Here is a 22914-nt window from a genome sequence, read left to right as displayed (position 1 = left end):
GAGAATAAAATAATACCAATTTTATTGGATCCTAAGCAAAGAGCATTTGAATGGTTATATTAAATTCTTATTAAACTCTGGTAAGTGTATGACGTGCAAGATCTTTTTTAAAGCTCAGAGTTGATGTCAGAAAAGTTCTGTTAAATTGATCTGAACTAATGATCCCCAATCTGGTTATTACTGAGTACATGTCACCATAATACACCTTCCTCTAAAGTTCATCTTTTTTTTTTCTTGAGTTAGTGAATATAAATGATACTGGGATTAAAACTACTCCAATCAATAGTATGACCATTTGTCTAGATCAAGGTGAACTTAGAAATATTTTTCCCAAAAGATCACTAACCATAAAAAAGAAAAATTAAAATAGTGAAATGTCAGATTAAAGTCTCTTAGACATTATTTTTCTCTTGGAAGTTGTTATAAGTGTTAATAAAGAAACTTGCTTGTGAATATTCATTAGATAATGGTTATTTTGTAGCCAGATACATCAGAATTATAAAGTATTTCCTTTTTCCTTTTAGCTCTGTTGGCTTAGCAAAAGCAGCTCTAGAAGCAATTAATGGATTCAACCTCTTTGGCAACCAGGTAAAGGAAAAAAAACAGCAATATTGACAATAAATTTTGATTATTTTGTTGAATTGTATAGTTAATTAATGTGGCTACTCATTTACCAAGTCATTCCTTATGACCAAAGAATGTCTGGAATTTATGTACCAGCTCATGGTTGAACTACCTTTTCTTTGAATATGATTTATTTGCCAGTTAGATTTTAAATTTAATTTTCTAACTAAAAACCATTATTTAATTTAAAACTATCTTTTGATAAATAATTCTCATTTTCTTTGTTCAGTAACTTTTCCCTCACATCTCTGGTTGAGCTTTCACATTTTTATTTCTCTTTCTTTTTTTTAAGTACTATGTCGAGCATGACGCTTGAACTCAAGACCCTGAGATCAAGAGTCACACACTCTACTGACTGACCCAGCCAGGCACCCTCAGTTTTCACAGTTTAAAATATTCCTGACATTATAAATCATATCTTTTCTATGTCAGTTTTCATGTTAATTTTAATGTAATGTATATCAGTATATATCATGGATAGGGGAATTTGTGTAACGTGTGCAACCAAAGAATTGGAAACTTTGATCCCAGCTTAATTCTGAGCTCGCTGTAATTTTATATCTAAATCTCATTTTCTTTGGGATCAAAAGGAAACCCTGAGGGTTGTCTTAAATTTTCATAAGATGTTTAACCAGTTTCTACACCTAATCAAGTGACCATGGACTGAGTTGTTAAATGGAAGGAAAGAATATGTAGGTTGCTTTTCTGGATCAAGGAGTAAACCAAATTTCATTAGCAATTTTTGTAGATTTCAAAGATGGAAGGGTAAAGGAAGTTTCCAATTGATATTATAATTAAACCTAAGTTATTAAAATGCTAAGTCAGTGAAAATACATTTTAGGAAGTTATTGCAAAATATGACATGGTTTTTGTTATAGCAGTTATAATACTATTCACTTCAAGTCTTGAATTTAAGAAATTTTCAAGTTGGAGTATTGGTAGCACAACTACTTCTCTGCCTCTTCTTCCATTTCCTCTGGAGGATGGACTCTGGTTATATCCCATCCATGAAGAATGAAGAATGAGAACAAACATGAAAGGGTTGGGAAAAGGAGAAAAACCTTTCTGGATTCCCAAGAGGTGCTAAATCACTCACTCCCACACTCTTCTTCCTCTCTCAAGACCTCTGGCTAGAGAAATGGATGGATCAGAGCTCATGGGGACTTAACAGTGTGTGAGCCTACCGAAAATCATGAGTATTAATATTACGCCTCTCCTGGAGATTCTTAGTTCTCCTGGCCCTGATCCCTTGCCTTTATCAACATTTCTCTGTGGAAGAGTCAACATACTCAAGAAAATCCCACATGTCATCTTTCAGTGCTTTTCATTTCCTTTTATCCCTTCCTCACTCATTGAAATGTGTGTGTGTGTGTATGTGTGTGTGTCAGGAAACAGGATCACTGTATGCTATGTACTCCCACCGGTGAGCTCTGTAACTTTGGGTAGTTACTTTCCCATGTCTCATCTTCCTCAACTAAAAAGATAAAGATAATGATACTAGGACCTAACTCAGAAGGTTTTTATGCAATTAAAAAACTTAACTAGCATACTGCTTGGCAAAAATTAAACCCTCAGTGTTAATATCTTATTATTATTAATGAATTGCTGGTAATACTAGTAATACTAAAGAAAGGAAATGAAGAGAAAGACTGAAAAATCTCTAGAGAGGTTTTTCAAATCTCAAGGGGACTGAGAAGAGTCATGGACTAAACCAGTAGTGTTATAGTCTGGAATGATGCAGGTCTTGCTCTCCTCTTCTCCATGGCCTTCCAAATAGTGACTGAGTTGTATGTCTACATTGGATGTTTTGAAGTAGTTATCAGCTCTTTTCTGCAGTTGTGCCATCTCCTTTGATGTACCTGAGTTGTAGCATATGTTTCTTCTGTATCTAGTATGTACCTCTTCCACCTACTTAGATACCTACACCCCTAATGGCACCTTTCCTAACACCCCATCTCTCAGAGCTCTGCCTTCAGGCTCCTTTTACCAGGAAGCTCTCCTAGATCCCTCAGCCAGCCATAATTCTAAAAGCACTGAATTGCTTTTTTATGCATTCTGATTTTGAGTTCTATATATACTGCTGGTATTGTTACCCAGCCATAATTTCTCAATCCTGATTGCACATTGGAATTATTTAAGGAACTTAAAAACAATACTGATGCCTGGGCTGTACCCCTAGAAATTCTGATTGAATTGGTCTGGGGGAAGCCTTGGTTTTGAGGTTTTCCTATACTGCCCAGGAATTCTAATGTGCAACCAAGGATGAGAACAACTGCTTTAAGCAGAGTTCATTCTTAACCTTGTTTAGCTTGTGTCTGTTTCCAGCAGAGCTTTGCACCAAATGTTCACTGACTTGACTATTTCTTGATTATTTCAGATAGACAAATAGTGTCTTATTCCTGTGGCCACACAGATGTTACCTATTGCAAGTAAAATCCTTTTTTTTTTTTTTTTTTGGATACTATCAGAGAGAATCCTAGTTTTGCAAATTTCTACCACTGCGAAATTAAATTAGCGAAGTACCTGCTAAAGAGGTACCTGCATTTAAAAGTGCATGCGATCTTTTTAGTATTTAATCATCTTATAATATTGCTTCATGTACTTTAAAGAGCTGTGGTCTAATTAAAAGTCAGTGGTTAGAAAAATAACTGATATAACAAAGAAATATTTTTATTCAAATGAAAAACCAAAGAAACCTCTTCAAGACTTGAGGGATTTCAGGTCACCTGTATATTCTGTTATTTCTGACAACTATTGATACAGTGTTTTGGAAGACCTGAGTATGTGTCCTTAATTCAGAGCTTTCAAAAAATGTTTTTCCTGTTGGTGACAACTCAGAGGGTCATAGATCTTTGGAACTGGAAGGGCCCTTCTTTCAAAATGAGTGGTCAGAGTTGAGATTGCTTTTCACAGGTCATGAAACAGAGAGGCAAAACCAGAAATTAAACCAAAGACACTTGGTAGAGAATCTGGAATAGCAGCTATTGGTACAAGGAATCTTGGATCTTGAATGCTTTCTGTCTATAGAAGTGACAGCTGTGCTTTGTCTTAGAAAACTCTTAAGAAACTTAAGAGTCAAAAAACTCTTCATTTCTTAATTAAATTTTTTATTGAGAGAGAATTGATATAAAACATTAATTTCAGATGTGTGACATAATGATTGGATATTTGTATATGTTACAAAAAGATCACTACATTAAAGTCTAGTTTAACATTCATTAACATCTTCGTTATAATTTTTTTGTCTTGTGATAGGAACTTTTAAGTTCTTTTTCCCTTAGCAATACTCAAATATACAATACAGTATTATTAATTATAATCACCATGCTGTATATTATATTCCCAGTATTTATTTTATAACTGAGAGTTTATACCTTTTAACTGCACCATTTTCTTCGTAATTATTGAAATTTTGAAAGAAGTATCTACTTATTAAACAATGTGAAAGCCCTGCCTTTTGCCCTTAGTGTACTTCAGTATAAGAGATAAGTCAGATGTTAATTTTTATTTTTATGGGAAATTATTAGGTGGAATAAGCTTTTAGCTTTCATTATGATTATCATGTTTCTGCTTTTTTAAATATCAGACTTGCTTTATTATTCAAGAAAAAAGCCCTTATTTATTTTACATTATTTATATATATATATATATATATTTTTTTTTTTTTTTTGAGAGACTGAGAGAGATAGAGCATAAGCAGGGAGGGGCAGAAAGAAAGGGAGACATAGAATTCAAAGCAGGCTTCAGGCTCTGAGCTGTCAGCACAGAGCCTGATGTGGGGCTTGAACCCACAAACTGTGAGATCATGACCTGAGCCAAAGTTGGATGCTTAACTGACTGAGCCACCCAGGCAAACCCCCTCCAGAGAAAACCATTATTTAAATATTCACTCTGAAACTATTTTCAAAACTTATTTTCCTTTGCAAAAGAATATGTAAGAAGAAAATATGATTAAATGGTCTAATTTCTTTACTGATAAATTTAAAATAAAGGTGAATTAATTTGTAACATTTAGGAACATAACTTATATAATCCTCAATATGAGAATCAAATATTTCATCATAATTTCAATATATATTCCATATAAATATAGTGACAATATATAGAAATATCATTAGAAATATTTAAATAAATCATAATTTGCACTCAGCAAATGTCATAGACATTGTTAACAGCAGTTTTATGATTCCTGGGTCTAAGTCTCAGGTATACTGTTCTGAAACCCTGAGAATTAACACTCAGGTTCATCTTTCTCTGTAGTTTGAAAATTCCTTCAACAGCATGTGAGTAGGATTTTTGGTAGAAAAAAGAAGCATAGCTTGTGAGGGGGGCTTCTGGAGGTTCCTGTTCTGTCAGTATATAAAAGTTGGCTATTGGGGAATCTGGGTGGTTCAGTTGGTTAAGCATCAGACTCTTGATTTCAGCTCAGGTCTGGGCTGACAGCATGGAGCCTGCTTAGTATTCTCTCTCCCCCCCTCTCTTTCTGCCCCTTCCCTGCTAGTGTGTTCTCTTTCTCAAAATTAATAAATAAACATTTTTTAAAAAGTTGGGGGCTCCTGGGTGGCTGAGTCAGTTAAGTGTCCAATTCTTGATCTTGGCTCAGGTCATGATCTCTCAGTTTGTGAGGTCGAATCCCTGCTTAGGATTTTCTCTCTCTGCCTCTCTCCTGGTTGTTCTCTCTCTGTCTTTCTGTCTCTCAAATAAGTAAACTTTTTTTTTTTAATAATTTTTTTAAAATTTTTATTTATTTTTAGGAAAGAGAGACAGACAGCTTGAGCAAGGGAGGGGCAGAGAGAGAGGGAGTCACAGAATGAAACAGGCTCCAGGCTCCGAGCTGGCAGTCAGCACAGAGCCCGACGCGGGGCTCGAACCCACGAACCGCGAGATCATGACCTCAGCGAAAGTCGGACGCTTAACCGACTAAGCCACCCAGGTGCCCCTCAAATAAGTAAACTTTAAGTTAAAAAAATATTTTTAAAAACATTGGCCATTTACACACCCATGCCACCCACAGCCATGGTGCAGAGGGATAATGCCCATCAGCAAATATCCTTCCTGTAAGAATGTCACTCATGAGGATCTACCACAAAGCTAGGGGACAGTCTGATGCTGAACTAGGGAAGAATGTGGCATGATCAGACTGGTGTGGTTTTGTTTTCAGAAGAACAGAAAAAATATCATGTATAGTAGATACACTGACCAGTTTCACTGTTTGATTCTTTGATGCTAGATGAGGGCATTAACTCAGGTTCAGAGAAGTAATTAATGGGGAAAAGAAAGGCTCAGACAGCCCTTTAAATCATTTCATTTTGAATTGAGACTAAAGAGATAAGCAGTGTCTTACGGTCATAGATGTCACCCTTGGTGACATCTCAGAAATGTTTGTTGTGGTAATGGAGCCTTGGGTACATGGCTCAGAGCAGCTCTTAACCCACCACTAAAGTTCAAGTCCCCATGACAGTAGTTAGGCTGGCTCATATTCTAGTGTATTTACTAGGACACAATTGCAGAAACTCAATTTGGGGATTAAAGTTTGAACTATTCATCTTAAAATATGTTCTTCAGCTGAAGTTGGGATGTTATGGCAGTGATGGAATGATTTCAGGAAATGGAAGGTGAAAATAAAATATCCAAAGCTAATCAGATATTTTGCAGTGACATATACATAATAAACATCCTTTCATATTTGTGTCTTTAATTGGAGAAACCAAGATAATGACAGATGATCTGAGGCCAGAATCTAAAAGGTGATGACTAGAGAAATTGCTCATCTTATGAAAAGTGTCCAAAGTAATGGAGACATATGTAGCTTCCTTTGAAGTTTACAGTCCTAATATTAACATGTCTGATAATTTAAAATAGGTGATAATTAACCAACCTTTGATCTCAGTGTTTAAATATAGCAACATTATGAGATTATTTTTCATTTTATGCATATTTCTTAGAGGCTGACAGAGGAAGAAATCTCAACAAATACTTTGAAGTTAGATAACTAAGCCATTTATTTTGGCCAGAAAATAGAAGTTTGCTGTTTATATTAATCAAAGAATGGCAGGAATTGCCAAATTAGCCATTTCACTTCATTATTTAAAGATTGATTGCCCTACTTAGACTATATCTTTTAAAAATTCAGTTCAAGGCAGAGTGATTTGGCATACAACTAACATTATTAATTATCAGCCTAAGGATAAACTATAAGTCCTGTTTTCTATACTCACAGATTCCCAACATCTCATACCCATTTGTTTCTCTGCTATTTTGTTCTAACTACTTACTCTATTTGCTTCCCTTTCCCCATATCCTAGTTTACCTTCTCCAGAAAGTACCCCAAGTTCCCTATTGTTTTTCTCCTGTTGACTTAAGAATTTTATTATCACTAGTATTCTCTCATCTAAGCCAATCATTTGTATACTGCCATGTGCAATCTTTTTGTTTTGCTTAATATTCATCTTGTTTAGGACTATGTGTCACCTGGGTCAATTCTTTGAGAGAGGAGATCAATTTCTATCTTGTTTATTTTCATTAAAGGAGAGAACATTTGACTATGACAATGTCAGCTACTGCATCAAGCTTTGTTGGGCTCAGTTTTGTGGGTGGAGACTAGAAGTTGAGACTTTAAAATCATAGAAAGGACAGTTTAGCATTAATCTCATTGTTAAGAGTCAGCCTCACTCATTCATTTTTCATTTATTAATTTATCAGAGTTAAAAGAGATTTAAGAAATGGTGCCATGAATGGAAAATTATTCTATTTTTAGAGATGATACTCATATATGAACAGGTTAACAGGAAAAATATACATATAGTAAATCTGATATTTTGATGTAGAGCATAATAGTACTAGATTTTGAGTCAGTCTAGGTGATTGATTCAAGATATTTCAGTTTCAGGGTGAATGCATCTTTGAGGTTGGTGTAAATTTGGAGAGATTTAAAGGGTAATATTAAAGTAACATGAAAGTTGTAAGAGTTCTCTTCTTCCTTTCCCCATGTATTTTCCTGAGTATTGTCTTATTATGGAAGCAGTCTCTATACTCCAATTTTATTCTCTGCATTTTCTTTTTTTTTTTTAACACTCATTATTATTATTGATTTAGTACCTTTTTAAATTTCATCCTTTGCCTCTTGGTGTTTTTTTTCAAGTAGGTTCATGCTAATCAGGATACAAATAAGGTCCCCACCCTGTATTTTGTTATGTTTTTAATTGTATGTCACAAAATGTGATTTGTCTTTGTAAATGTTCCACACACACATGAGAAAAAAAATGGGTATTTTGATGTTTGTTTGGTCGAGTGTACTGTCAATTAGGTCAAGATAGTTGAATGTTTGTTTAATTTCTACTGTATTTTCACAGATATTCTCTCTATTTGTACTATCAATTACTAAAAGATTAAATTCTCTAACTATAATTATGGATTTGTCTATTTCCCTTTTCAGGTCTATAGTTTTGCATCATGTATTTGGATGCTCTGGGTTTTTTTGGTGCATAAAAATTTAGTATTATTTCATTTTCCTGATAAGTTGACCCAGTTATCATTATGAAAATATTTAGCTCCCCTGTAAAAGAACAAAGCCATGTTTACTTATGATGATGTGTTTGAATATGGAAAGTACTAATAGTAAATTTTATTTAACTTGGTTATCAAACCAATTGCCATTTTTTAGTTACCTATCTTTTTGTTTAAGTTTTTGGTTCTTACTTGAAAGATAATTTTTAGTGTGGGAAATTTTATAACTCATGTTAAGACATGAGCTTTTATGTCAAAGACCTGATTTTTTAAACTTTCCTCTGTTAAACTACTAAGTCAGCACCCTCTTCATTAAAAGGAGGATAATAATATCTACATATTGGGGATTAAGTGAGATAATCCATGTGAAAAACAGTACTTGATATTGTGAATATTAGCTAGTACTATGTGGCATTATTATTATTAAAGATACTCCTATCCTTCATACTTTAATCAAATAGTTTTTTATGTCTCTAATTCTAGATTGTATCTAACTTTGTTTAGTTTGATCATATAATCAATGTTCTTTTTAGGACTGTATAATTCAGATTTCATGAATTCTAATTAGTTCTTGCTTTATTCCTTGTCAAAAATGCTAGCTAAACTATTTTTATCTTTATTAAAATAAGTATCCTTAATTGATTAGTTCTAATCTTATAATCACTATCTTTTGATTTATAAGAAAACTAGGGAGAAATCTGGAAAATGTAAAAATAACATTTATTTTTATTTAAAATTAATGTTTATTGCAAGAAATTTGGGAAATACTGAAAATATTAAAAAGAAAATTTAAATCTTCTGTTAGATCACTCTTAAATGCAACCAGTGTTAGAATTTTTGTGAAATATCTTACAACCAAAATGTCCAGCATTCTAAAAGTTCCTTTTTCTTGATTTAGGAATTTTTTTTTCTCTCTTGTTCCAGGGCTGTTCTTGGTCGGTTATATTTGTGGATCTTGATGCTCACAATCGCAACAGGCAAACTTTGTGTTCGCTGTTACCCAGAGAATCAAGATCTCATGTGAGATATTTTTATTTTTTATAAATGCTTATTTATTTATTTTGAGGGGAGTGGAGCAGAGAGAGAGGGAGAAAGAGAATCCCAGGCAGGCTTCATGCTCAGTGCGGTGCTTGATTCAGGGCCTGATCTCATGACTGTGAGATCATGACCTGAGCCGATATCAAGAGTTGGTTGTGTAACCAGTAGAGCCACTGAAGTGCCCTAAGATATTTTCATCATAAATTAATAGGAACTACCATTTATGATTGCTTTCCCCAAGAAAATGCTTAAAATGTTAGAGGTTGCGAGAGGAAATGAGGAGAATAAATGTTGCCCCTCACTCTGCTGTCCTGTGGAGGTTTAGTTCAGGAAGTGACCAGAGCTGTGGACAAAACTACTTTGTCCTTGAGTCTTTTGTAGAACTATAGAAAACTAGACCTATTTTGAAGGGGAAGAGGAGAGGGAAGCAACTTTATACCCAAATGAATATTAGAAAAATGTTTTTCATGAGGTATATTTCTTTTGAATAAAGTTACCTGCTTTGTTTCTTCTCTCATGTGATTTATCTTTAAATTTTTATATGCCTATAGTACCTGATTATAGATTTTTCTAGAGGTTTTGTGGCTCTGTTCTTAGAAAACACTCCAAATAATATAATGTAATTTTTTTAAAAGAACCATTTCATAGACGTAATATAAGATTATGATTTAAAAAAACCCACAAATAAGCATATAGTAATGTGACATCCATTCATTTTACCACTTAGTTATAGTTTTAGGGTGACAACACTTGGGTCTCTATGTTTTCTCATAGTTTTATGTACATATGTAATATTTTTATTTTATAAAACAGGAAGAATATTATTGATAATGCTTGATAACCTACTTCTATGAAGACATATTTCCACATCTATAAACGTTTCTACAATATAAATCTTAATGGCTGCTAATTTACTCAGCTAATTGTTGGAGATTCAGATTGTTTTCTCTTTTCACCATTATAAACCAATGTTATGACAGACTAAGTTATAATTAATAATTATCAGTGTTAAATTTTTACACACTGCCTTAGAGTTTGAGTCCAGTGTCGAATCTTGAAAATACTTCTTATTAATGGATAAAGTTTTCTCTCCTCTGTGAGGTTCACTAATTCATTGGTAAATGTCTGTCTGTGCCTTGGAGCACAGCAATCTCACTGTCAGTTACGTAACCTGATTGACTTTTCATCTCCCAGTCTTGCTGGGCTGTGTTGATCATACCATTGTAGGCACTTACATTCCTTTCTTTTTCCTGTTGCCCCCAGAACACAGATGCTGCCCTACTACCCTGCATCAGTTATCCTGCATTTGCCCTGGATGATGAAGCTTTGTTTAGCCAGACACTTGATAAAGTAGTTAGAAAATTAAAAGGAAAATATGGATTTAAACGTTTCTTGAGAGATGGTTATAGAACATCATTGGAAGATCCCAACCGACGCTACTACAAACCAGCTGAAATTAAGGTATCAAAAAATATTTCATACCCTAGCAGAGTGGTCAAAAGCACCAATTCAGGAAACAGACTTCTCGGGTTGGAATTCTGGCTCTGCCACTTACTAGCTATCTGGCCTTGGGCAAGTTAATCAACCTCTTTGTGTTTAATATTTTTCATTGGTAAAATAATAACAGTACTATTATTGAGGTTCTAATGAGGATTGAATGAGTTAACGTATATCTAAAAGTGCTTCACATGGTTCTTGACATAGAGTAAGCACTCAGTAAGTGTTAGCCTTACTAGTAGTAAGACCCATTTGCTCATACTGAGCCATGTTGATTCACTGGATGAGTGATTTTTCTACTGCAGTTTCAGTACTTTGTTTGCCTTATATAATAGAAAATACCTGTTTGTGATTCAGCTTTCAGTCTTTTATACAAATTCTCTTTTTTTATGTTTCACTTAGACATTTCCCTTTGAAATATAGTCATCTTAATATTTAGTTTTAAAACAGTTCTTTCAAGTGCACATATATACCACTTTATCTAGGTTTACTCTAGATATTTTTAAGCTGTCCAGAAAACTATAAGACCCCAAAGAAAGGGTAAGCATCCATCCACATTGCTAAAGACTTCTCTTTAGTGATGTAGACTGAAAACTATTTTTGTAAGTATGGTCATAACTTTGAAGATAGGTAAGGAAGGTCCCATGGGTCTGTATATAGAAAATGTCTAGGCAACATTGTACCTTGTAATTTGTTAGGCAATTAAGTGCCACTCTTTAATACATACCTAGCTTTGCTAGACAACTAGACAAACTATTTATCATTTTATTTAATTTCACAACTATCACCTGGAAGTGGTAGGAGCCATTTTATTGTATATGTATTTGGAACATTATAGCAGACTATTAGGTTGGGTCACAAGATCTATTTATCTCTTAAGCACCTTCAGATATTTCTTCTCTGTTTAATACATTTCTGAGCTGATTTCCAGTACTTACATTTGAAATGGACTTGCTGTAACTACCACCCTGCATATTTTCAAATCTGGGTCAGTCGAGTAGTTTCCCTATTTCTGTACTTGCTGCTGAGCACCACCACAGAAAGCCACAGCAGCGGGGACAGATGCCACCCCAGATTCAGAACACCCATCTTGGTATTCAGTCCTTATCATTGATTTCACTGCTTGTCAGTACTGCTGTGTGACTTTGCTAGGAACTCCCCTTATAAACTTCTTCCATCCTCAGTCCTGTTTTCTTTTCATGCAATCATAGCTTCAGCTATCACTCTTAACTCCAGATCTCTATCCCTAACTTCTCCCCCTTAGTGCCCTACTGTGTATCCAACTGCCTTCTGTCTATCCTTAATTGGATGTCCTTCAGCCTTCTTTTGTTCAATTCCCACTCTTCTGCTCAAGCACCAAACCTGAGCGTCATTCTCGGCTTTTCCTTCTCATTCAACCCTCTTTGTCACTCACCAGGCCTTAGCAGATTTAACCTCCTGTAATTTGAATGCCTGTCTCTTCCCCTCTATTAACTCCTTAGTTTAGGCTAGTAATGCATAAGCAGGAATGATTTTGCTTTCCAGGAGACATATGACAATATCAGCAGACATTTTTCATTGTCACCAAGTAGTGGGTGCTACTAGCATCTGGAAGGTAGAGGCTGAAGATGCTACTAAACATTCTCCAATGCATAAAATAACCTCTACAACAAAGAATTATTTGGCCCAAAATGACAGTAGTGCTGAAGTTGAGAAATAGTTAAGGCTATCATATTTTCTCTTGGATTGTTTCCAAGTAGCCTTCCAGCTGGTCTCTTTATTTCTTGCCCTAAAACTCTCTTCAATACTGCCAGCTGTCCAACTAGTAAGTAAATCTAATGAGTCAATCTGATTCACCAGTGCTTGCCTGTGACTTCCAGATCAAAGTCTCAATCTTTTTTTTTTTTTTAATATTTTTTAATGTTCATTTGTTTTTGAGAGAGAGAAAGCACACATGCTTGAGTGGGAGAGGGGCAGAGAGAGAGGGAGACATGATATGAAGCGGGCTCCACAATGACCACAGAGAGCCCCACTGAGGGGCTTAAACTCACGAACCGTGAGATCATGACCTGAGCAGAAGTCAGTCGCTTAACCAGTTGAGCCACTCAGGTGCCCCAAAGTCTCAAGTCTTTTACCATGACTTGCCAGGCCCTTCCTAATCTGGCTGGTCTGGTCCCCCTAACCTCTTGGGTGTTAGTTCTCATGATTTCTTTCTTATTTTTTCCAGAAATACTGAATTGCTGGTAGTTTAACAAACTTTGTCTTCCCATACATCTATAGTTTGTAGTATTGTTTTCTCTGCATGGAGTTCCCTTAGTTAGAGATCTCCCTAGAGAAATCCATCAAGCATTAATTGAAGCATCTCCTTTCTTATAAACCCTTTCCAACCTCTAGGCAGATTCAGGTGTTTCATTTCCTGTGTTCCTAATGTACCATGTGTACACATCTCATAAGATACTACAGTTATTTATTTACATGCCTGACTCCCCAATAGGCTGTGAGCTCTTGAGGGCAACTTCCCTCTTTTTTGGTCTTCATAGCCCTCTGTCTAGTTGGTGCCAGACATTACGAAGGACTTAGTAAATATTTATTGATTGAATGATTAGTATGTGATATATTGAATGAATGTGGTTTTGAATAATAAGAGTGCTAAAAATTATTTTTAAAAGAACAATGAAGCTACTTTTATCAGTCTAATTTTGTTATTACTGTATAAATCATCTATGTGTATCCTAACTACAGTTGTTCTAACAATTGTTTTATATATATAATTAATTAATATATTTGTTCTAATTAACATCATTGTTCTAATATAATTGTTCTAATTAATTTTAGTGAAATTTTTAATATTTTGTCTTCTGTTTTAGCTCTTTGATGGCATTGAATGTGAATTTCCCATATTTTTCCTTTACATGATGATTGATGGTAAGTGAGCTTTTTTCCTGAAATTTAAGCTATAGAGTATTAGTGGTTTAAAGAAAAAGCAGATGAAATATGACCCTTTCAGCTAGCAAAATAGACTATACTTCAGTGATGTTAACTGCTCTGCACTTTTATATGCTCTTCTTCTGCTTTCTAAGTGAATATTAAATCATTTAAAGAATTAAAAAATATACTTTGGAGTTATTAAGAAATGATACAAATATATTTGCCTATTTGCAAATAAAATTTTTTTATGAATAGTAAAAATGAATGTTATAATCTGTGACATTGTGAATATCTATAACATTTACACTTAAGAATAGAGAATTTCAATTAAAATTCAATTTTCGCTTCTAAATGCTAACATGGCCTTCTAAAATCAGTTTCCTGGAATAATATCATATATATTTGCATTACCTTTTTTCAGTTTTATTTTTATCATTTACATAGAAAATTACCAAAATAATCATAACTGGACTTTTTCTAAGGTAAAATTTCTGTGGTGCTTATTGAGCTCAGATGCTATTGTATTTAATATTTTACATTTTAGGAGTTTTTAGAGGCAACCCCAAACAAGTAAAGGAATATCAGGATCTTTTGACTCCAGTACTTCATCAGACCACAGAAGGTATAGTTGGATTGTTTTTTCAAGAAATTCTTCCTACTAATATTTCCTTAACATTACTTGGAAATGCATTAAATGATTCCTTTTTAAATGTAGTTATTTATGTTAAAGTAAAAAAAAATGAATGGAGCCTTGAATGAATTATAAGAATAATCTATTCATTTGTTGTTATAAGTTTGTTTTTATAAAAGTTCATTGGGCAAGACAAGGGGGAATAAATTCAGGTGGTTATGGCTATAGTCATTGCAAGATAGTTTGCCAGCTGGGCAGTGGTTTTTGTTATGACTACCTACTATGAAAACGCCTTCACTCTGTATAGAGTGACGGTAATATAGAGTGACCAGTTTTTGTCCAGATCACCAGAAATGCTCTGTTCAGGTAAATGCTGCCCCCTCCAGAGGGCTACCTTAAGAGGCTCTGACCTAGCCTAATGGCACTACCGTTGCCAAGAACATTCAGCCTCCTCTCTGGAGTTGTTGCTTGGACCTTTAGCATGTTATTTTAAATGTCTGCTTTGTGCTAATCCCTCATCCTTTGAGGATGGATTTAATATTTTAGAAATGAATTAAAGACTCTTATGAGTAGTGTATTGGTTTTAGTTAAACACCAGTAGGGCCCATAAAAGAATATAACTGATTTTTCAGTATGACTAGAAAACTAATTCTCAGAGAATTTTGAAGAAGAGGTTCCATGTACTTTGGGGTTTGGAAGTATTAATAAAATAAGAATATATACTAAATATACATATGTATATATATTTACATATATATGTAAACAGCTTTGAAAACATTTATCTGAAAATTAAAAAAGTTATTATGTGTGGGTATAAAGTGGTTAGTCTTATGGACATGGTGTACAAATTTGCAATGATAGCATTGGCCCCATTCTTACCTCACATGAACTTTGTGATATTCTTTAGGGTTTTCCACAAGTACCTTAGAACACAAACTTCACAGTATGTACTCATCCTTTAAAATACTTGTAATGTTAAAGTAGTGAAATATTTGTGGGTAAACATTGAATTCCAAATAAATATTAAATTTTAAAACCAGTGATTTATATCATTATGTTCCAAATAATAATTTGTCCCAAGTGAGAAACAATGTAATGTCTTTTGTAATGAATATAATATTGAAATCCCTTGAATCAAATCTTTTAGTATTCGGTGATAGATTATTGATGCATTGAGGTGGTAATTCAGTGTATGACAGTTTAGTCTTTATCATGTTCAGAGAGTGATGTACAAACTATTCTTTGTGTTTCACAAGGACCTTTTTATTGGTTTTAGATACAAATATAACTAGGATGTATGAAGGAAGCAAATTTTAGAGAAATCTGTGCAATTTTATTAGGAAAATTAAGGTTCCTGTGGGCTGATAGTGCAAAGTCTTCTGTAGCATTCTACTAGAATATTGTGGGTTTTTTTTCCTTTTATGTCATCCACAAAGATTTTAGTCTTTAAGTAATAAATTTTAGTTTCTTTCAAGGAATGTTTTTAAATGAGTCAGTCATAGGAGAGGATGGATTTTTTTTTTCTTCAGTGATATTGAATGGTAGATAATGGACTTAATGTTTAAAATGGGGATTCCTTTGCTTTAAGCAATGGCTCAGGGTTATAATTCTTCATTTGGGATTACATAGTATCTCATTTGTAATGCTTCTACAGACTAATCCTATTAAAGATAGCTTCTTTGGCTCTAAATGTTGGCCTACTGTATTTTTATTGATTCATTTAAAGGTGTTAAAATTAAATGTTGTTAAAGGAGATTATGTACACATTACTGGCTAAAGCAAAACATATGCTGTCAAATTAGTGTTTTAAAATCAGAAGCTTTATCCACATTTTTCACTGGCAATTTCTGAAAGCCAAAATAACCAATTTTCTATAGTTTATCAAATCTGTTACCTCCTTTACAACCTGTCTCTGTCTGCTTTCTAACATTGCAATTTCTTGAAGGGAAAATTTGAGGAGGACACTGATTTTTATATTTCAAATATTTATTTTTAAACTCCATAGGTTATCCTGTCATACCAAAGTACTATTATGTGCCAGCTGATTTTGTAGAATATGAGAAAAGAAACCCTGGTAGTCAAAAGCGATTTCCTAGCAATTGTGGCCGTGATGGAAAACTCTTTCTTTGGGGACAAGCCCTTTATATCATTGCAAAACTTCTAGGTAAGTGGAAAAGGTTGGGAACATTTTTCCCCTTGTAATCAAGCTGTTAGAAATAAGTATGTTTTGGGGCACCTGGGTAGTTCAGCTGGTTAAATGTCCAACTCTTGATTTCAGCTCAGGTCACGATCTCATAGTTCATGAGATTGAGCTCCATGCTGGGCTATGCAATAGTACCTGCTTGAGATTTTCTCTCCCTCTCTCTCTGCTCCTCCCCCCCCCCAAAATAAATAAATAAACATTAACAAAAAAAGAAATCAGTATTTTTTTGTTGACATTTTTCTTGGATTTGGGTGGTGTTTCATACTGTTAAGAGGTCTTAAGAAAGTTTCTTAGTATGTAAAGGTCTTAGGGGAGTTTCTTAGTATGTAAAGGTATATTAATGGCTGTTTCACTGAATGATGATAGACACTTTCTGGGAAGAAAGTCAAATAGGTATGGGTAGCACTATGACCATTTAGGGGGCTGATTTAGTGTAATGACTATTTTTCTAACAGGTAGCTATAGGAACTTTGAGTCACTTTTGTATAATGTAAAAAATTCTGATTTTATTCTTGATCATAGCTTTAGTAAACCACTTGCCTAAAGGAATTGGTTATCTCAAAGTTCTCTTCTTTCTCATACATACACATTGGCAGCAACTTACTCAGTTAGCTTAGAGGCTTAATGGGCATAAATTTTTTAGAATTATTTTTCACCTTATCCTAAAACTTCTGCTGAATATGAGTACTCTTTTGGCACATTGAGATGAAGGCTAATTTAATGAACACACACAAAAAAGCATTATTATGCATCTTTCTGCATCATTGCTTGCTAAAATTTCAAATATTATTAGGATTCCCATCAACAAGGCTATCTATGTTAGAGTCAGAATTTCTTTATAGTAAATAAATTATGAAACAGGCTGATTGCAAATAGTATATGTACCTGCTCTAAAAGAGCTGCTTACTGTGTGAAGTAGTGTTATTGTCTTTGTTGTTCCTAGTATTACTCTATAAATGCTAAATTTGTTTGTGTTTTAAGAGTAATCATCTTTGGTTTCTTTTTTTACATTCCATTAGGAAAGAATATTTCAGATTTCTAATTCAAGCTTTATACAAATGATATATAACAGCAGATTGAAACTAACCAAAAAGGGAAAATTAAGTTAATGCTGCTTTCAATTTGCTTGTTTCCTAACTGTATATTCTGGGTCTCCATATATACTTAAAGCTAATTTAAGAACCTGTAGAAAAATTTTCTTCTTTTAAAGGGATGACTTTTTGATAAGGAGTTGATATTATTTATACAGGCCTTGCTTTTAGATTTTTTCAAAAGAAAAAATATTTACATGAAGTAGTTTTCTTAAAATCAAGCCAAGTTGGCAAGGTTATCTCTGGTTAGGATGTTATTTCCATCTCACTAGCGTGAATACAAAGAAGCCTTCTGGTGGTACTCACAGCTAAATAAAACATATTATAGTAGGGGAGTAGTTAACCTATCTAAGAACAAGAATTTTAACATCAAAATCATAAATTTCTATATACTACAGCTTGGAAATTATATTTGAGCATGATGAAATTTTTCTGATTCTGAGGTTGAAAACTGGAACTTGGGATATTGGATTTGAGATCTAAACTTTTATCATCTTGTATTTTGCTCTTTATCCAGTCTGGGATTGAGTGCTAGAAAAAATGCTATTTGAGCAAAGCCTGTAGATAACATTGAGAAGGCTAATGAATTGGGAATGCAGAATTGACTGTACTCTACATAAGCAAATTGGGTTTTTAAAAAGGAAAAGATCGAAAATGGTATCAATCAGTAAAAAAGCATTAGACCTCCCTTACTCTGAAATAAATGTATTGAATGTAGACAGATTTTGAGTGTAGATAGCATTTTCTTATGTTAAGACCAGTGTGAACAGAAATAGTCCAGACCATGCCTTCTCATCTCTGTTTCATCACCAAAAAGAAGAAAAACATCATAGAAAGAGTCAATTTCTCTTTTCCCTGCTAAGCTACTAAAAAGGCAGTAGAGAACCTACAGAAGGTGTGTTGCAAACCCTAAGATCACATACTTTATTCTCTCCTGCTGAACAAAGGAGATGCTCCATGTTCATTAGCACTCTGACCTCACTGTGTGTCATCTGGTTAATAAACTCACTGCTTAAGATGAATAAGATCTCAGAAAACTGAATTATTTAGTTTCTCTTAACTATTATATCCTTGCCTCGGGAACATTAAACTTCTAAGGATGTTATTAAGATTCCAGATACCACATTTACTAACAAAGTCCTATTTATTCATTAAAAGAGGCTTGGTTGGATATCTGCTTGACAGCATTTTGTGGGCAGTTAATTAGAGTTACTTGAAAATAATAGAACGATAAATTTTTGAAAATATTCTATAATATATGACTTTCACTAATTCAGGACAGTTTGTATCCAGTGAAATCTAATAAGAATATTTTACTTATACGCGCACACACACACACACACACACACCCTAATGAATAATTATGCAACCAAACCATGTGACTTTCATTCCATTTGTTAGAGCAAAAAGTCCTAATATGCTGTTTCCTGGCCCAACCTCAATGACCCACTGTGTTCTTAGGAAATCATTAATTATTGCAGTATTTTTTTTCTTTAGAAAATGTAGACTTTTAGGAAACCAGTGTTTGCTATAAAATAGGTAAATAAATTATAAACGTGTTTGTTTAAAACCAGATAAGACATATTTTAAGATACATTTGACTTGTCTTAGAATAAAATGATTGTTAGCTACACCTTTAATTGTTACTTAAATTGGGAAGTTTAAAAACTGTCCATTTAAGGGGCGCCTGGGTGGCTTAGTTGGTTAAGCGTCCGACTTTCGCTTAGGTCATGATCTCGCGGTTCGTGGGTTCCAGCCCCGCGTCGGGATCTGTGCTGACTGCCAGCTCAGAGACTGGAGCCTGTTTCAGAGTCTGTGACTCCCTCTCTCTCTGACCCTCCCCTGCTCACGCTGTCTCTCTCTCTCTCTCTCCTAGAAATAAATAAAACATTAAAAAAAAATTAAAAAAAAAAAAAACCTGTCCATTTAAGAGATGATTAGTCTATAGAAAGAAGTGTACCATTTTGAGTGTTTTGAAAAATAACTTTAAAATTATTTATCACTTATGGGGTACTTGGGTGGCTCAGTCTGTTGAGTATCTGACTTTAGCTCAGGTCATGATCTTGCAGTTTGTGAGTTTGAGCCCCACATTGGGCTCTGTACTAACAGCTCAGAGCCTGGAGCCTGCTTTGTATTTGTGTCTCCTTCTCTCTCTGCCCCTACCCCGCTCATGCTTTGTCTCTTTCTCTCTCTCAAAAATAAACATTAAAACAATTTTTTTTAAGTATTTATCACATAAAAGTCACTTGAAAATCATCATCTTTGGATTGAATTTTTTGAGGTTAAAAAATAAGAGAAATATAACCTAAGGTTAATGATAATTTTACTCTAAAACTTCCCCAAAGCCATTACTTTAATATATTTTCTTACTCAGTGATTATAAAAAGGGAAACTAACATATCAGTTGTTTAGCTTTAAAAAAAAATCTGACTTCTAGGGGCGCCTGGGTGGCTTAGTCGGTTAAGCGTCTGACTTTCGCTTAGGTCATGATCTCACGGTTCGTGGGTTCGAGCCCCGCGTCGGGCTCTGTGCTGACTGCCAGCTCAGAGCCTGGAGCCTGTTTCAGAGTCTGTGACTCCCTCTCTCTTTGACCCTCCCCTACTCATGCTGTCTCTCTCCTAGAAATAAATTTAAAAAAACCTTAAAAAAAAAATTAAAAAAAAAAATCTGACTTCTAGACTTCAGCTTTTCTTTTCAACACATATGCAATTAGCTTTCCTTATCTCATACATCAGGCATTCACAATGATGACATTCACTTAGGTACTACTATAAGATCCCAAATTAAAAATCAGAGCTTTACATACTGTATAACTTAAGATAGGTAGATAGAAGAATTTTTTTTAGGATGCATACTTTGAAAAAGTTAAGAATAAATATCAAGGGACTCCTGGGTGGCTCAGTTGGTTAAGCATCTGACTCTTGATTTCAGCTCAGTCATGATCTCACAGTTGTGGGTTTGAGACCCGGATTGAGCTCCATCCTAAGTGTGGAGTCTGCTTGGAATTCTCTCTCTCCCTCTCTCTCTGCCACTCCCCCCCAACCTTGTGCTCTCTTTGTCTCTCTCAAAATGAATAAACATTTTAAAAAACCTTTATAAATAAATATATATCAAGAATTAAAACAATGTTTTCTGATTAAGCTTGAAAATATCAAGCAATTGTTATTAACTACAACTTTCTAACAAACATAAACTCCCAAAATATTCAAATGAATGAAAATTTTCTTGAATTTTACAAAGGGTTTTTTCTTCTTCTTTTATTATTATTTTTTAATGTTTTATTTACTTTTGAGAGAGACAGAGAGAGAGAGAGAGAGAGCATGATCAGGGGAGAGTCAGAGAAAGAGGGAGACACAGAATCCGAAGACAGGCTCCAGGCTCTGAGCTAGCTGTCAGCACAGAGCCCAGTGCAGGGCTTGAACCCACGAACCGTGAGATCATGACCTAAGCCGAAGTCGGATGCTTAACTGAGCCACCCAGGTGCCCCGTAAAGGTTTTTTTTTTTTTTCTTTTTGAGGTGGGTGTTATTGAATTTCTTGGGAGTGTAAGAGACTTTGAACATGATAAAACAGGTATAGAGGTACTATAAAATATCCAAAATGTTATGAAAATATAAAGTTCCGAACTTAATATCTTTGCTATCCAAAAGTTCTTTAGTAAGTCATTGTTTGGAATCCAGTAATTTTTGCAGTAGAAACTATGTTTTAAATGATTATTAACACCTAGCACACTTGTATATAGATTCTTTTTCTGATATATCATCTTTTTCCTATATTTTCTTCTCTGCTAGTTTCCCTTTGTTTTTTTCATCATGTTTTTCTTGGACTGTGGAGGAAAGATTAAGAATTTTGGGGTCATGAACTTAAGAAACTAGACAGTTTAGGATTTGAATACAGTTTCTACTGCTTACTACTTACGTGACTTGAATAATTTTCTTAACTTCTGTGATCATCAGTTTCTTTATTTTTATGTTATAAGGATTCACTAATGAAGAAATATACATAAAACATTTACTATGAGACAGATATATACTTCAATAGGTCTTCTTATACTTCCTTCTACGCTCCCTCCATCTCTCAATCACTATTTAGGAGATAGTATTTGTTAAAATATATTTCATAGTTCATATTAACCAGGCAACTCAGAATGTTCATGGGCCCTCCTTGTGGGTACCCCATAGCCACAAAACATCACAAGAAGAAAATGTTATGATGCTAGTTGCTACTTAACTATTCATCTTCTCCATGATTTAGCTGGTATTTGTAGAGGGCTACTGTATGTTAGTATTGATAGCCAGTAGCTCTATAGCAAGAATCCAATGTGACAGCCTAGGAAATATTTCTGTCTCTCAGAGGGCAGCCTAATTATTCTGATACTCTATTTCCTAATTCTAGTGTTTGTAACTAAGGTAAGTCCATTTGCTCCACTGATTGAGCCTGGAAATCTAATGCTTTTTTTTAAAAGCTAAAGTTAGTGATCAAGTGCCCCCTAGTGTGCATGAAGATATAAGAAACTGGGAGGTCTTGATTTTCATTGGTCTCTTGACTTTAAATGCAGTTGACTCCTTACTCAATATAGCACATGGTTTTGTTACTGATCAGTTAAAGATAAAACAAACAGATAAGAGTACACAGATATCTTTCTACATTGTGGTTGCTAAGAGATTTCCCAGCTGTTACACTTCAGGAAACTTTAAGCAGTAAGACACTGATTTCTGTGCACTTTTGTTATCTTTTTCATGGTATCTCTGTGATTGCTAGTACCCAAATGTCGGATTTCTGTGCAGCAGGCATTATAAACATCTTGAGAGTACATGTAGTACAGTATTACTTTAAAAGCTTCATGCAAGGAAATTTTCTTCCTGTAGCTTGTATAAATCTCTGGCTTTCTTAAAACTAAAATTTTTAGTTGAATTGCTACTAGGGCTAGAAAACGTGTATAAAAATTTATGATTCCCACCCTTAAAATATATTAGTAAAATTGAATATAAAAGCAGTAATGACTAGAGTCTGAGAAGACTACATAAATACTGTCAGACTGTTTCCCAGAAATGCTAATAATACTTGCCTCAAAATGTGTCTGATTCTATGCTCTGCCCTTTACAAGTATTATCCTAAGTATTATTACAAGTATTATTCCTAGCTTCTTTATGAGATGGATACTGTATATCATAAACTGAGGCTCAGAAGAGTTTAGCAACTCACCCCAGGTCACATAGCCCATGACTGGTGCTTTACTGATTTATTCAGGAGTCTGCAGGATGATTGTGTCACGTGTAACCTTTGTGGCATTAAATATGCTCATTAAAAATAAAAACCTTGCTAACTTAATTTGCATCCTGTTTTCATTTACATGCTTATTGTTAAAGACATATTTCTTAGTCATTTCTTGTCCTCTGTGAATTGTCCAGTAATTTT

At 34.2% G+C, this 22914-nt stretch overlaps 1 protein-coding gene across 3 annotated transcripts in view; it reads left to right on the top strand.

Annotated features, from left to right (window-relative positions):
- The window catches only part of PHKB (phosphorylase kinase regulatory subunit beta), a 234772-nt gene that overhangs the window by 108702 nt on the left and 103156 nt on the right, over positions 1-22914 (top strand). For all 3 annotated transcript variants that reach the window (XM_039241575.1, XM_039241564.1, XM_039241571.1), the window contains 6 exons: positions 525-588; positions 9055-9150; positions 10432-10629; positions 13512-13569; positions 14117-14194; positions 16209-16367. In XM_039241575.1, coding sequence (XP_039097506.1) covers positions 525-588; positions 9055-9150; positions 10432-10629; positions 13512-13569; positions 14117-14194; positions 16209-16367 — 653 coding nt within the window. The remainder of the gene's footprint in view (positions 1-524; positions 589-9054; positions 9151-10431; positions 10630-13511; positions 13570-14116; positions 14195-16208; positions 16368-22914) is intronic.

This window comes from Hyaena hyaena, unplaced genomic scaffold (assembly GCF_003009895.1).
Source record: "Hyaena hyaena isolate Hyena2069 unplaced genomic scaffold, ASM300989v1 scaffold_7, whole genome shotgun sequence".
NCBI lineage: Eukaryota > Metazoa > Chordata > Mammalia > Carnivora > Hyaenidae > Hyaena > Hyaena hyaena.
The sequence above is the reverse complement of the archived record's forward strand: the minus strand, read 5'-3'. Positions and strand labels throughout refer to the sequence as shown.